General features: G+C 45.0%; 1 protein-coding gene across 1 annotated transcript in view; it reads right to left on the bottom strand.

The window, feature by feature from the left end:
* LOC145392733 (uncharacterized) overlaps window positions 1-9,426 on the bottom strand; it is a 123,707-nt gene extending 114,281 nt beyond the window's left edge. Inside the window, 1 exon segment of the mRNA XM_080267032.1 lies at window positions 9,351-9,426. Coding sequence (XP_080123158.1) covers window positions 9,351-9,426 — 76 coding nt within the window.
* Window positions 9,427-16,201: the final 6,775 nt, after the last annotated feature.

Here is a 16,201-nt window from a genome sequence, read left to right as displayed (position 1 = left end):
AATGATGATCCTTGGACCTTGGTGGAAATGACGGTGCGGGCCATTTCACAGGGAATACTGTGACAGTTTTCCTGTCATGCTCGGATAAGGACAACTCGCTTATTCTACTCCGGCACAAGATTTCATTCAGCTGAGAGTGACTTATGGCAGCCTGAGTGTTAACCATAATATGTATTTCTATTCTTATTCTTTTTATTATTCTGGCAACTACAACACGATTTTTAAAACTAGGTACGATCTGTGTCCCTGAGAGAGATAAGAATTAGTGAATAATATCTCTTAAACCCTCCTGTCTCAAGAGGTATTTCCCATTTCGTTCTTGCTATCTCAAGGTGATTTTATCCAGTTAAAGAAGGACCTCTGTAAGGATTTGATGAAGGTAATATCTGATGCCTGTAATTCCGAAAATATCCAAGACAGAATATAATCGTCTGGAGACAGCAAGAATAAAATGAAAAAAATCGTCGTACTGAAGGGATTAAGTTCTCCAATCAAATGACATATTCTTCGGCTTCTTCACTTCTTCATTCTTGCTGCCTCTCGAAGATGTTATTCAGTTGAGGAGTAGCCTATTTGAACGGGTGGTGGGTGGGTTACATGTAGCTCTCACTGCTCCCTTCACTACAAAGGATATCCCCCGTGATCAAGGGAAAACAAACAAGAAAAAAGAATACAGTCCAGAGGCAGCAAGAGCATAATTTAATCATCAGCATACATCATCTGACCTCAGTTAAATCGCATCAACCTCTTCAGTCCGGTGACGCACTTTTATATTTAATTCTTGCTGCCAGACAATTTTATTTAGCTTAGGAGAGCACCCTAGTAGTGACGGGGTTAATGAAGGCTGTATCTAATTCCTACAGTTTAAAAAAGCCAATCATAGGCTCCAGAGAGAGAGAGAGAGAGAGAGAGAGAGAGAGACAATCTTAGTTAAGTGAGAAATAGTTGTAGTGATTGAGAATTATTTGTGTTGACGCTGTATTAAACGTGGTGAGCCAAGGAATGTGTTGGAGACAATGACGCAACACTCACAATACGTTCACGCTGTGCCACAATGCTGCTACACACACACACACACACACTATCTCAGCCAAAATATCCAGTGTGGCTCCAAGGTAAACATATATACATACACACTTTAATCACACACACTTGAAATCAGTGGTATTTTTGGCGGGCTAAATTTTGTGTTGCCTTCAAAGGGGTGTTGCTTTTGTATTTACCTTGTTTGTTTTATTCTTACACGTATAACTGTGTGTGTGTGTGTGTGTGTGTGTGTGTGTGTGTGTGTTTTCAATCCCTCAATTTAGAATATGAACTTTTATCTTATTTCTACTTTTACGAGACGATTTTATTCAGCTAAAGAGAGCACCCACGTAGTAATGGCGTTATGTAGCCTATATCTAACCCTTCGTCTTCGAAAAGTCATCTACTGAGCTAAAAAGGATCGGGAATAAAGTGAAAAATATACAAATCCTCTGGGTGAAACGGTTAATGACGCTCGTACGACACTGACTTTAGCGGTATTATGTCGCTAAATTTCGTGTCACAGGAACTGTTTTTGTATTAGTCGTGCATATTCTTTCTTTCTTTCTTTTTTTTTTTACATACACAAATTTTTTTTCTTACTTATACAAATTGGTTAATCAGTAGAGTACGGAATCAGTGGTAATTTTGCTTATATAAATTACCTAGCGTTACATTTCAAAACGAAGGCGTCTTTACAATGCTTTGCTTCCTCCTAATGATTTAATTTAGCTTGGAAAAGGCCTCTCATACTGAAGGGGTTAGAAACTACCTCTTTGAACCCTTTCAGTAGGATGACGTGGCTTTATTTATATTCCTGCTGCCTCCAGACGATTTTATTCAGCTCTGGAAGGGGATTTTGTACTAAAAGGGTTACGGAGGGACTGTGCTCTCCGAAAAAACCTGTATCGTATTTTAGTTTATATTTCTCCGGAGTCTGAGTGAAAGTATTACATTTTTTTGCACGGCAACTCAAAAAAAACTTTTTTTTTTTTTTTTTTTTTTTTTTACATTTGCTACACTGAGTGGCAGTTTTTGTTTCCGAAAACACACACACACACACACACACACACACACACACACACACACAAACACACACACACACACACACTGTACTTTTTTTTTTTTTTTTTTTATGTGTCCGACTCTGGGCATAGGCTTCACAGCCTGCTATCAAGGCCCAGCAGTCCTCCTACATACCATAAACCTCTACATGTCACCACTTCGGCGCTAACACCCACCGTCCATATTGAATACATGCTAGGGCTGTCTCATACAGGACTGGTGTATTGGTATTAGCGGGGGTATTTTTACGACATGTCGGCGGGTCTTCTGGTAGATCAGTAAAGCCTGATTTATTGAAATTCAAATCCTTAAACTGTTCCCTGCCCCAGCCGGGGTTCCTTAGGTGGGTGATGTAGGTATATGGATAAGCAGGGTGAGATGGGTATATGGATAAGCAGGGTGAGGTAGGTATATGGAGAGGTAGGGTGAAGTAGGTATATGGATAGCCAGGGTGAGGTGGGTATATGGATAGCCAGGGTGAGGTGGGTATATGGACAGGCAGGGTGAGGTGGGTACCGTATAAAAACAGGCAGGATGAGGTGGGTGTACGGAGAGGCAGGGAAAGGCTGAATGAATGCAGATAGAAACAAAGGATGTAGGAAGGCAAGAGTTGAGGCAGGGTTAGGTGGGCAGATGGAGAGGCAGGGTAGGGCAGGGTGAAAAGGAGGGCAAGGAAGGAAGGAAGAAGTTGATGGAGGGTGAAGTAAAAGTATATGGAAAGACAGGTTTGGGGTAGATGAATGAATAGGAAACCAAGGCAGGTGGAAAGGAAGGCGTTGAGGCAGGTTAGGACGAAAATGAAAGTCAGAGGCAGGGCGAGGCATGACTGGGAGGGGGTGGGGAGGGGGCAGCCACATCCACAACGGGGCCTGTGAGCTGAAGGACGGTAGGCATTCTTAAAAATCAAAACATCATTCCAAGAAGCCTTATTCTCGGACCCCGCGTCAAACTCTTGCTAAATCAATCAGTAAAAATTAACCGAGATTCACTTACTACAATTTCGTTTTATTTGCTCGAAGTCTCTGCTGATCGCAAAAGGGACAAGTTCTCCTACTGTTGAGTTCCGTCCACTACGTTCGTCACTTTCCTCCCTGACGCATCATATCAGAGAGTATTATGTATGGGCAGGGAAACATACCAAGCCCCTGTAAGCCTAGAAATAATATTTAGTGGAGGGAAGTGTGGTGCAGAAGAGCTGAAATATTAGACAACCTTTCCTCCCTGACTGTACTTAGGGAGAGCTTAAATATTATTCACACATCCTCCTTGGAAGAAGAAAGTTTTAGATAATTATTTTCTAGGTAAGATTTTTGGATAGCATTTATTTATTTACTTATTTTTTTTTTAGCCTATCGACTAAACGAGGGTCATTAAGCATTCCATCTTCCCTCAGGCTACAGTAAGGTCCTGTGTCACGTGACCAACCATCCTCCCCCGGCACTCCTCCACCCCCCTAAAAAAAAAAAATCACTTTTCCCTGAGCTTTTATATATTTTTCCTGAGATAAAAGCGCTCCGGTGAGTCACGTACGCTTTCTAGTTGACTTGTTCGTAGAAAAACTGAGGCGCATGAGTGATTACGAATATAAAGGGAATTACAAGGACTGACCTCATTCATATCTGTCTTCTTGCTGTTTGGCGTAAGTGGATATCCTGAACGCAGTTTCCTTCATGACACAATTCTTCACCCCAGATGTAATTTTGTTTCTTATTACTACCAGATTATTTTATTCATCATCAGGGACAAGTCTTGCTGTGGGGAGGTGAAGAGATGGACATATTTCACGTCTTAAGTTCGATAAGTACAAAAACTGCATACGAAAACATAACAACAAAACTCTTGGTCCTTTCGTGGCTATTTCTTGTAGGATAGCTTATAGTAAACGAAATATTTTTGTAACTTAAAGATGAGGATAAAAAGTACGAGGGTTATTCTAAGGTGAGTAGGCTAAAGTCGTCTTGAAGGAGCGAGGGAACAATAACAAATACGTCATCAGTTGAAGAGTTTAATAATTACCAAAGCCAAAATGTTTCTACCTTGTCGCTAAATTTAATAATCCTTCCTGAAATTAATAACCCAAACAAACACAGGCTGACCTAAGCACACAAGCTCTTTCTCTCTCTCTCTCTCTCTCTCTCTGTAAACTGCTCAAAAAATATATTATAGACATCTGAGATCAATCAACCAAAACAAAACGCACTTTAGTTTTCACATTTTTACAGAGAAACCTTCTTTTCAGGAGAATAAAATCGCCTGACGCTTGCAAAGAAGAAAAAAAAAGAATTCCTACGTATGCCTCAAAAACTAAGAAAAAAAAGAAAGAATACTAATACGCCAAAAAACTGGGTGAAAATAAAAATAAAAACTATACATGAAAACTCATTACCCCCGTCTTCTCGAAAATAAAAACGACCATAAATATAACGCTTCTAAAACCACCTTTGCTACTACCGGCCTAAAAATGCATTACACAAACAGATATTGGTCTCTTCAACATCCTCATGGCACTCAGACGCTTGGAAGATAGTGAAGGCGTTTATCTGATATCATGTTGTGTGTGGAGAAGTCTAGAGGGGGAGTGATTGAAGGCTGTGGGTGTCAGAAAGCTGTCAGAAAGCGTGATTGTTGTGGGAACCTGGTGGGTAGAGTTAATGTAGGTCAGTGCTGGGAGTCTGGGGGATTGTTAGGCCTCACACAATGACACCACGCAAGCACACACACACACACACACACACACACACACACACACACACACACACACACACACACACACACACACACACACACACACACACCTACGGAAATACACATACATATCACATTAGTCACATACGCACCCAGTATTTATAGAAAAAAAATACGACCATTTTTTCAAACATTAAATATTAGTAACTGATGTGAGGCAAAAAGTGAAATAAGGGCGAGGACAACTGTGCCACAAATAAGATATATGTTTTATGATGTTTTGAATGAGCATATAATAATTTTTAATAGTTTTCAGATACTTATGCCTCCTATCCATTTCACAACGCCACACCACCACCACACCCACCCACCACAACACAACACACCACATACACCACAACACACACCACATCCACCACCACACACCTGTCACCCACCACAACACACACCACATCCACCACCACACACTTGTCACCCACCACAACACCCAGAAAGTGAAAGCCTCCTGTGTCAAGCCTGAGTAAGCTTGAGATCTGGTGTGTGTGTGTGTGTGTGTGTGTGTGTGTGTGTGTGTGTGTGTGTGTGTGTGTGTGTGTGTGTGTGTGTGTGTGTGTGTGTGTGTGTGTGTGTGTGTGTCGGGGTTAGTGTACGTACCAAATGTGTCACAGAAAGTATAATGTGTACAGTGAGCGCCTAAGTGTGTGTGCGTTTATGTACGTGTGTGTGTTTGTGTAAGTGGATATAAGCGAAAGATACCGTTCATGATTTGCTTTTCTTCGCGGAATAAAGGAAAGAATGCGAACAGTTAAATGTGTCAATGTCGATGTGCGCTGGGTGACGGGTGTGGTGGTGTGTGTGGTGGAAGGCGTGGTGGTGTGTGGTGATGGGTGACAGGTGTGGCGGTGGGTGACGGGTGTGGCGGTGTGTGGTGGTGGGTGTGGTAGTGGGTGTGGTGGTGCGAGACGGGTGTGGTAGTGGGTGTGCTGATGGGTGACGGGAGTGGTGGTGGGTGATGGATGTAGTGGCTGGTGTGGTGGGTTGTGTGGCGATAGGTGTGGTGGGGTGTGTGGTGGGGTGTGTGGTGGGGTGTGTGGTGGAGGGTGTGGTGGAGAGTGTGGTGGAGAGTGTGGTGGAGGGTGTGGTGGGGGGTGTGGTGGTGGGTGTGGCGACGAGGGGCGCGGCAGGGAGTGTGGCGGGGGGTTTGGCAGGGGTTTGACGGGGCTGTGGCGATGGGTGTGGTGGTGTGTGTGGTGGTAGATGACGGGTGCGGTGGTCGGTGTGGTGGTAGATGACGGGTGTGGAGGTAGTGGGTGTGGTGGTGGGTGTAGTGGTGGGTATGGTGGTAGTGGCAGTGTGGTGGTAGTGGGTGTGGTGGTAGATGACAGGAGTGGTAGTGGTGGATGACAGGTAATGTGATGGGTGAAAGATGTGGTAACAGGTGTTGTGTCAGGTAACAACTGTGGTGGTGGTAGGTGACGGTTGTGGTGGTGGGTGACGGTTGTGGTGGTGGGTGACAGGTGTGGTGTAGTGGGTAACAGATGTTGTGATGAGGGACGGGTGTGGGGGTGGGTGACAAGTGTGGGGGTGAGTGATGAGTGTGGTGGTGGGTAACGAATGAAAGGGTGGGTGACGAGTGTGATGGTGGATAACAGGTGGGGGGGGGGCGTGACGGGCGTGGTGGTGGGTGACTGTCGTGGTGAAGTGGTGACTGAGGTGGTGATGGGTATGGGATGTGGTGGTTTGGGCTGGGTGTGGTGGTGGTGGGTAACGAATGTTTTGATGGTGACGAATGTGGGCATGGGTGACGAGTGTGATGGTGGGTGACAGGTAGTGGTGTTGGGTGACAGCTGTGATGATGGGTGGCATTGTGTTTTGGTGGATGTGATGGTGGATGATGGGTGTGCGCTGACTGTTAGGTGTGGTGGGTGACGGGTGCAGTTGTGGATGTGGTGGTGGGAGAGGATAAAAAACGAAAGGCTAAAAAAAATATTAATGCCGGGTGAAAAAAGAGACCACTAAAGTCCCCCGGCGATGAATTAAGGGTGAGGGAGACGGGTGAAGTGTGAGGTAGCGGCCAGGAGTGACTGGAGGGTGATTAAAGACTAACCACCCGTCATCCCTACACCTGTAATTACCATGACAGGTGAGGCAGGACAGGTTAGGTGGGAGGAGGTAAATCTTTAGGCTTCAGTATCACCCTATTCCTATTCCCACCAGACGATTTGACTCAGTTAATTGAGGGACTCTCGTAGTTAAGAATGGGCTATACACGTGCTCCTATAATGCCTTCAAAGTGATTACGTACATTCTATTCTATTCCTGGTATTGCATCACGATTATATTCAGCTTGTAATTGACCTCTAGTAGTGAATGGATTGAGGACTAACCACCCGTCACCCCTACACCTGCGATTGTGATGGAAGGTGAGGCAACACAAGTAAAGCTGGTGGATGCATACCTTTAACTTCTTCAGTCCAACTACATTTCATCCTCCTTGCTACTACACGATTTTGGTCAGCTAACGAGATGATCCTGGTAATGCAGGGATACTGATGGCTATGTCTAACTCGTCCTGTTCGAAAGGTCTCTCCTGAAGACAACATGAATAATATATAATGGGTCATGGTCGTGAATGTATTAAAGACTAACCACCTATTATCCCCACGCCTGTAATCACGAGACAGGTGAGGCAGGACAGGTAGGTGGGCCATCATCTTTAAAGGCCTCACGATTCCAGGTTAGCGCCGATTACACCTAAAACATTATCTTAGAAGGAATTTATGAGACGAAGATGAAGATAATGTGAAAAATATTGAAGAATGGAGAAGGATGTAATGAGAAGGGAAGGACTGTGAAGAAGGTGGACAGGAGCTTTAAAGATGTCCTCATGAAAATTCTTGGTAGGCGCCAATTACACCTAAAAATACTGCATTAACATGAAACCCACGCGCCTCGCTGACATGAATATTATAGGTTTCGGATGAACGACGCACGTGATAACGCGCCCTGGATCGAATAAAATGGAAATAGTAGGTTTTACTATCATCCAAACGCTGCCATGAAAGTACAGTGGTCTCCTACGGTTCCTATGAATCATTTGGACTACAGTAGCCTCGTCTCGGGCCCTCTACCCTCTACCCCAAGAGGTAATGAAGAACTGGGTGTTTGTGGAACGACACACTGTTTACAGAACCAGCTTAACGTTGCTTGTGACTGAAGTACACAGCAGTATGATTAGAAGGTTAGGACTGCATGCGTGGTGGGCTCCGGGATATGAAGTCACCCCAACCCTCCTTCCCCTCTGTATATATATCCTGGCAGTTATGGAACGAAGATGGGGACATTGAGGATATTGATGAAAGGACAATGATTTAACAGGAGAGAAATGTTACGAAAGCGGGCAGACTGTGCAAATACTTCTAGGGAAAAATCTATAAAAGAGGGGGACAATTTTGGATAATGATAAAAATGAAAGAATACTGAAAAAAAAGAAGGATTGAGAGAGAGAGAGAGAGAGAGAGAGAGAGAGTTGCCATTGTAGTGAATGAACTAGTGGCGACTGTTTCAAGCCTTCACTCCAAGCTCTCTCTATAGCTGAAGAAAATCGTCTGGTAGCAGCAAAACTAACATAAACAGCCAGCATGGGAGTCGAGGGATTAAGGAGGATTACCGCATATCCAACCATTAACAACCAGACCTCTCTCTGCTAAATAAAACCATCTGGAGTTACCAAAAATGAAAAACTTGCCATTGTACTGAAAGGGTCGCTGAGGATTATCGCTTCGTAAATGGTGGTAGCAAGAATGAAAAAAGAAAAAAAAGCAATTGTGTGGAAGGGATTTAACGTGGCCTATTATTTGACGTCATCCAGAAAGGCTCCATGTTTTCCCTCATTATTAACTCGGTTTGCGGAATGATAAGATAATGACGGAGGGATAGGAGAGGAGGGAGGGAGGGAGGAGGTGGATGGACACACACACACACACACACACACACACACACACACACACACACACACACACACACACACACACACACACACACACACACACACACACACACACACACAATCCCGTCTTACTGTATCGTCATCAAACCAGTTACACCCGGAATCCTGAAATGACTATACGCCGTTTACTTTTCATTTTACGGTACAGTCGCAGCTAACAATTTTTTTCTTACAGCTAACAATTTTTTTCTTACAATTACCTCTACATTACCGAGCACATAAGTAAGTACAGTATGTAGACGAGGAAGGTAATTTTGGGGATAATATCAAGTGCCGTGATTTAACCCAGCTTGTTACCGATATATATATGGGAAGCAGGAACCCCTATTAACCCGTGGACGTCTATCCCTTAATAAAATAACATGTTAACTAAAATATACAACAAATAAAAAAAAATAAAAAAAAAATGTCTTTGCGTCACAGAGGCTCATACTGATTATTTTATGGCGTACCCTCTCAGCCTGTGAACGTCCCTCGTAAGTTTAATAAAATCCTCAGACAGAATGATATAAAACAGACGTCCTCAGGGTGACAAGGATGAAGGGCACAGTGTTGTAGGACTCACCATGGGGCTGGTAGTATCTGTCAGGTGCCCGGAGATCCCCGCCACAGAACTGTCGCAACTCGTACCCGTGTTCCATCCTGGCTTCGCTTACGCTCGAGTATTTTTACGACACAGCACCTTACCACACCGAGTTAATGTCCGGTATAAGGTAGCGTTACTCTCTTCACTCCAGCATCGAATTTATGTCCAGAATAAGTCAATGTTACTCTTATAGCACAAACTCTATCCCTCGACACCAGGTTACTTCCAGGATAGACCAATGTTACTTTATTTTAGAACAACGTCTACTGTACGACATCGGATTTACGACTTTTAGCACAAACTCTGCTCTTCGACACCAGAATATGAGTTGACGGTAGGTCGTGGTAATCTCTTTAGCACAAACTCTCCTATAACAGCTTTGTGGACGGACACGATTCCAGACAAGTGTTTAATGTCTGTCTTTTCCCAGCATATAGTTTCTGAGTATTACAGGCCTTCTCACCACACAGGCTCACCAGTAGTCACCATTTCCATATGCGTCCTCGTTACAGTGAGTTAAACCACACCTTTCAGTCTCATAAACAGGATTCTGATCGGTCTAACAGGCGTGGGGATCAAGAGTATAGGTGGAAATGACACCCCAGACAATTAATTCCTGAACCACCAGTAGATGACCAAGTAACAGCAGATAGGAACGAGCCTTGTGCACTAGGAACTCTGTGGAGCGTCAGTAGAATACGTGGAGAGCATCATGAGTGCTGGTAATGGACGCCATATACCTTGTTATTTCCTGCACCATCAGTAAAGGGGCATACAATACGCAGACAGGATGGGTCAGTCTTGTACTACTAAGGACAATGTGAAACGTCAATAGTGTAGAAATATACTGCTATCTCCTGAACGACGAGTAAAAGGATATACAACAAGGAGGCACTCTCATTGTGGTACGTAGACAGTGCAGGTATATACTGTTATCTCCTGCACCACCAGTATAAGGCGAGGCAGGGAGGGAGGGTGGACGCTGTGGCACTAGGGGCCTTGCTGAGCGTGGCGGTGGTGCCCTGGGGAATGTCGCGTGCCCTGCCAGGTATCGCGTGGCTCAGGTGTCAGGAGGGTATCCGGTGACCTCCAACACAGCCAACCTACTCCCAAACACGCTCCATTAACAACAACAATTTTAATCCCTCCTCTTGGTTTTCAGCTACAGTGAGATGGTAAGCGAGGAGGTATGGCTGTCTTGAAATAAAGCTATGCGTTTAGGGAAAGGGTGTGAGTGCAAGGACAATCTCAATAGCTAGACACACTCCTTGTCCTCACTAAGCCTTGAACACGTCGGTATATTGTGACAACTCTGTCCTTGTTAGCTTTGGTTACTTCATCACATACACGACAACACGCACACGCACACTAGGAGTATTTCGCCTTTGGTCCGGTTTACTTTGGTTGTGTTTCTTTCAATGGTTGATTATTCCTTTGGTATTAGTGGTTACCGAAGAAAAAACACACACACCCATCCAAGAGAAAAATGTGTGTTTATATCAATCTCACTTCTTTGATACCTCAGACAAATATTGTGTCAGAAAAAAATCTTGTCCATCTTAATCTCACTCATGATAACACAGTCTCACTTATTTTTCACATGTCAGAAACTATGTCGATCCCAGTCTCACATCTTCTCACACGTATAGTGTACAGTACGGCCGGGTGCATTCTTCCCTCCGTCCGTTCACCTCGGTATATTTCAGCAAGGGAAACAAAAGCACTCTGACTGCCAGGCACCCGCCGCGCCGCCGCTGTGATTCCCGCACCCGATAACGTAAGAGTAACGCCTTGTTCCGTGCTCGCTCTCAACGAATGCACATGTTCCCAGTCCCCGCCCCCTCTCCCCCCTCCCTCCCACCTGCGTTGCCCCCCCCCCTCCCGTGTTCCTCCACCTGAGTAGTCCCTCCTTCCTCGCGACCCACAGTCTCCCCCTCCCCCTATCTCCCTTCCCGTCCCCGTTTTCCCCTCCCCCCTTCCCCATCCTCCATCCCCTGGTCACCGTGTTCGTCGTGTGCTCATTGGCTGGCGGGGGTCACGAAGCCACTATCTCCGCCAATCACCGCGAGGCTTCCAGGCCAATTCACACTTCGTAACCCCTTCACAACCTGGGGTATCTCGGCAGTAAATGGTCTGGTGGTAGCGAGAACAATATGCGGAACGAAAAGGCACGACGTGACACTACCAGGATATGGAAATGATAAGACAGTTTATGTCATTACAAGACTTTAACAAAGCTGTCTAGGGATTAAAAAAAAAAAAAAAAAAAAAAAAAAAAAAAAAAAGACACCTTAAAATCTGGACACGGTGGAATAAAGTGTAATTAAATACAACCAAAACAAACCACACCCAACCTAACCCACCCTCATCTTGTAAGGATGTCAGCTGTTTTGCACCCCAAGACAATTCCGTCATATTCCGGTGCTGGTATATTCCATCCCGTTCTGAGTGTATCATGTCGTGTCCTCTCATCATTCCTTGTATCCTATGCTTAACAAAACCTTCTGGCATTGGTTATACAAACGCGTCATCACCCTGAAGCATCATCTTGAAACCTTCATAATTGTCCTCCTCCTCCTCCTCCTCCTCCTCCTCATCATCATCATCATCATCATCATCATCATCATCATCATCACCATCATCATCATCATCATCTTCCCACAAATACACAAGCTCGAAAGTAACCATAAAAAGGAAGCGAAGTCACAAAAAGGAGGCAGCAATCAATGGGGTGTCTTGTGAAACAGGTTACTCGGACATGCATTTCTCATTCACACCTTCCATATTCACTCTTTCACCTTCCAACACACACACACACACACACACACACACACACACACACACACACACACCTCCATATATCTTGAGATGTACCTTATTTCAGGATTACTTACATCGATTGCTTGTCTCTGATGGCAGGATTCTTAGCAGGTCGAGTCACGCTATTGCACTAAAAATACACTGAAGGAAGAACGAGAGGCTAACTGCTTATCGCCTATGCTTTCACTTCCTAGTTCCTGATCCTGTCCACCCCGTTTTAAATTATGAAATCCTATTAAGTTGATGGTGATGATGATGATGAAAGGACGTGTGTGTGTGTGTGTGTGTGTGTGTGTGTGTGTGTGTGTGTGTGTGTGTGTGTGTGTGTGTGTGTGTGTGTGTGTGTGTGTGTGTGTGTGAGAGAGAGAGAGAGAGAGAGAGTCACTCTCTCCTTATCGTATTGTAACACTGCTTGTCAATAACACCGTGATTGTATGAAGCGAGAGGTGTGATAATGTCTAGGCCATCGGTGGTAGTGGGTGTGTGTGTCTGATGGAGAAGGGTGGGTGGTGAAGGAAGGGTGTGTGGTGAATGATGGAGGAGGGCGCACAGGTGTGGGTGCGTGATGGAAAAGAGATGTGTATGTGTGTGACGGAGGGCGTATGGGTGTGGGTGTGTGAGGGAGGAGGACGTATGGGTGTGGGCGTGTGATGAAGAAGTGTGTGGGTGTGTGACGTAGGGCGTATGGGTGTGGGTGTGTGACGTAGGGAGTATGGGTGTGGGTGTGTGACGTAGGGAGTATGGGTGTGGGTGTATGATGGAGAGGGTGTGTGTGTGTGTGTGACGGAGGGCGTATAGGTGTAGGCGTATGATGGAGAGGGTGTGTGTGGGTGTGTGACGGAGGGCATATACAGTAGGTGTGGGTGTATGTTGGAGAGGGTGTGTGTGGGGTGAAAAGTGAAGCGTGGGTGTTTATTGCGGGCGTCACGAAGGTCCACAAGCCAGCAGGGATATGACAGGCGAGGACAGCAATTTGTTTACGTGAGTGTGTGAGTGAGTTATCTGGCCCTGAGGGGGAGCCATCCTTCCTCGGGCTGCCCCTCAGGTACTCGACTCACGTTACCAGGAAAGATGACTTAATCAGGGTAAGGCTTCAGTCTGCTGAAAAAAAAATCGGCCTTTAGTCCCTGTATAATATTGAAGATGTTTTTGGTGACGGTTTCAAACCTCTTTTGCCAGAAACCTCCTCTACACTACAGAAAATCGTCAGGCATTAGTCAGAATAATAATAAAGGAAAAGAACGTTTGATACTGAGGGGGGGGGGCTCATACAAAAAAGGTAGACACGCAGCCATGATAGCTGGAGCTTTTACCATTAAGTACAATTAACAACAAAGAATCACTTGCTGTATCCAGCTCTCCGCATTAACACTTACACATTTATGAAGTATGAATATGTGGGTGAGAAGCAGCATTACCGCCTGCAGGTGAGGATGACAGGATATGCAGGTCCGGCACGGCACACTTCCTGCAGACGCAAGAAGGTTACCTGGTGGACGACAATTACGTCAGGGAAAACTGGCGGAATGACGGTGGTGCGTTTCCCAGGAGAGGAGTCAGTCGGGCGGGTAACGGTGGCGGCGCCCCAGGCTGTAGGCTGGCGGCTGAGTCCGTGTGGGGGGTGACTGACCAGGAGGCGGAGGGGGAAATGAAGAGGGGACGGGGGCGGAGAGGGGGACGGTGAGGCTTTGACCACGGGGGATGGGGGACGGTGAAATGGGGGTGCAGTGACTAGGGGGGTTGGAGTGGGGGAACGGTGAAAAGGGGTGGGGTGGGGTGGGGGGCGGTGACCAGGGGGGGCGGCCACGCTAGGTTGGCGTTGGTAGGGAAACTTGTCCATTCCGGCAAAAAAGGAGGACGCGGCAGTTTAAAACCGCCATGACTGGCCAGGGCGGGAATGCCTCAAGACTGTCAATTGACTACAATTCACGAAATACCGGAAATGCCTGTACGGACCTCCTACAGCTCAGATGTGCAAAATGATACCTAAGTTGTTCTATTTCACAGCAAAATTCAAGATATCTTTTTTGATCAAGTAATGCCGCCAAGAAGAGTACGCGAATCATCTGCCCTTAGTACAGTGGAGTAGTCTCGTGGCATAATACCTCCAAGGGGAGAGCACTGAGCACAAAGAACGCAAGCTGAACTGGTGAAGTAAGGAATTCCAGTAAAGAGATGTGTATAAAGCATGATGGGTACAAGGAAACCAATACAACCGCCACTCCCCCCGTTATATCGCTTGTTACATTACATCCACTACTACCACCGCTGTATTATCAATTAACGCAAACACTACTACCCACTTCGCACGCTCTCTGCCTCCACACCAAAGGGATTCACGACCAACGAGTCTTTTCTCAGTGGCGTATAGGAACACAGCCATAAAAGTTCCGGTGCAAGACATGATCGTCCTGACCTTATTCCCATCATCAGAAATGGGCGGGGGGGGGGGGGGAAGGTAAAAGCCGGAAATAGGACATGGGCCGACACAGAACCAGGAGGACTATCAACAGAGTACCGAGCGAGAATGACCATACCCGCATTCGCTTCATTACCTATCATCATCTGGCCAACTCTTAGTATTTTATTCCAGCTAACGTCAGACGATTTTACGCAGCTCACATTGAACCAAAGGAGTCTGAAAGTGCTTAATATTGTCGCCAGTAACTATCACGGTGGAGACAACGCTGTTATTTCATTCCAACTGACGCTGCATAATTCAACCGAGAGCGTCACAGGAGCCTGAATGTTAAGTAAATGAAAGGCAACAACACGCACAAATAAATAACGTGATATATCCCACACGAAATAAATAAATAAATTCAGCAGTATTTAGGACACAATTACCCTCTGTACTTGTATAACAGGGGTTACTCTTACATATATTCTTAGTGGAAAAAAAAATTGTATTATGAAGATCCTGTTTGCTACTATAATAGGGTTTTTAAATGACGGAACTGAGCCACTCCCACAACTTGAATACTCAATCGTGGATATATGACATTCAACGGACCTCAATTATGTGGCAAGAATGAGTCGTTGCGGTTACCAATAAAATCGATTCTCCAATCTGGCTACACTTGGCCATCAACTGAGCTGAAAGGGTATAGCGTTTTTCGTCAGGCTAGAACAAACCTGCTGTAGTTAAGAAGATATTATATATCTGCATTACAATGCATATCTTCATTACATTAGGTTATTTGTTACGAGAACCGTTGGTATACTAACTTGTGCATCCACCTAATCACCTTCGATATGAAGACAAAGTTTCTATATTATTCTTTCTACCGCCAGATGAGTTTATTCAGAAGAGATACGAACCCTCGTAATGAAAGAGTTAAATGAAATCTCCCTTAACCCCTTCAACACGACGAATTTTTCATTATAATCTTGCAACCGTCAGACGATTTTATACAGCTTAGAAGAAACAACTCGCAGCCCAGCCGTCAAAGCAATCACCCAATCCTAACAAAAATACAGGCCTTGACAATCACCATCGCAATGTTATTCCCGTATTCCCGTGTAAACCATAGCATTTTCTAACCTATGTACCGTTGCTATAATTCGTCTGACTAATCGGAGATCCTCATTTTCCAACACACTTCCCGTAGCTCAATGGCACAAAAAAGTACTGAAGATCTACACCTTTTCCATAGCACTTCTTCGTGACTTGCACCATATTCTAGCGTTATTCTCATTACAGCTCAGTCTCAGTGGCAGAACTACGGCTTTACATCCTTTCCATTGCACTTCTTCGTGACTAGCAACAAATTCAAGCTAAGTTACTGTTACGGCTCAGCATTTAATAGGAAGAGAGAGAAATTATTCAAAATTAGAGTGAACATAGTGTAGCATTAAGTCGAAAACATTAAAAATACAGAATCTATTTTTTTTTTTTTTAGGTTATTAAATTTACTTTGTTTAATGCAAAAAGAATGTAGGGTCAGAGGTATGTAGGCTGTTATACGATCGTTGTGTGTGTGTGTGTGTGTGTGTGTGTGTGTGTGTGT

This window comes from Coenobita brevimanus, chromosome 23 (assembly GCF_032717465.1).
Source record: "Coenobita brevimanus isolate Jiangsu-jjx chromosome 23, ASM3271746v2, whole genome shotgun sequence".
In the NCBI taxonomy this organism is placed as follows: Eukaryota; Metazoa; Arthropoda; class Malacostraca; order Decapoda; family Coenobitidae; genus Coenobita; species Coenobita brevimanus.
This window is presented reverse-complemented; position numbering and strand designations above follow the sequence as displayed.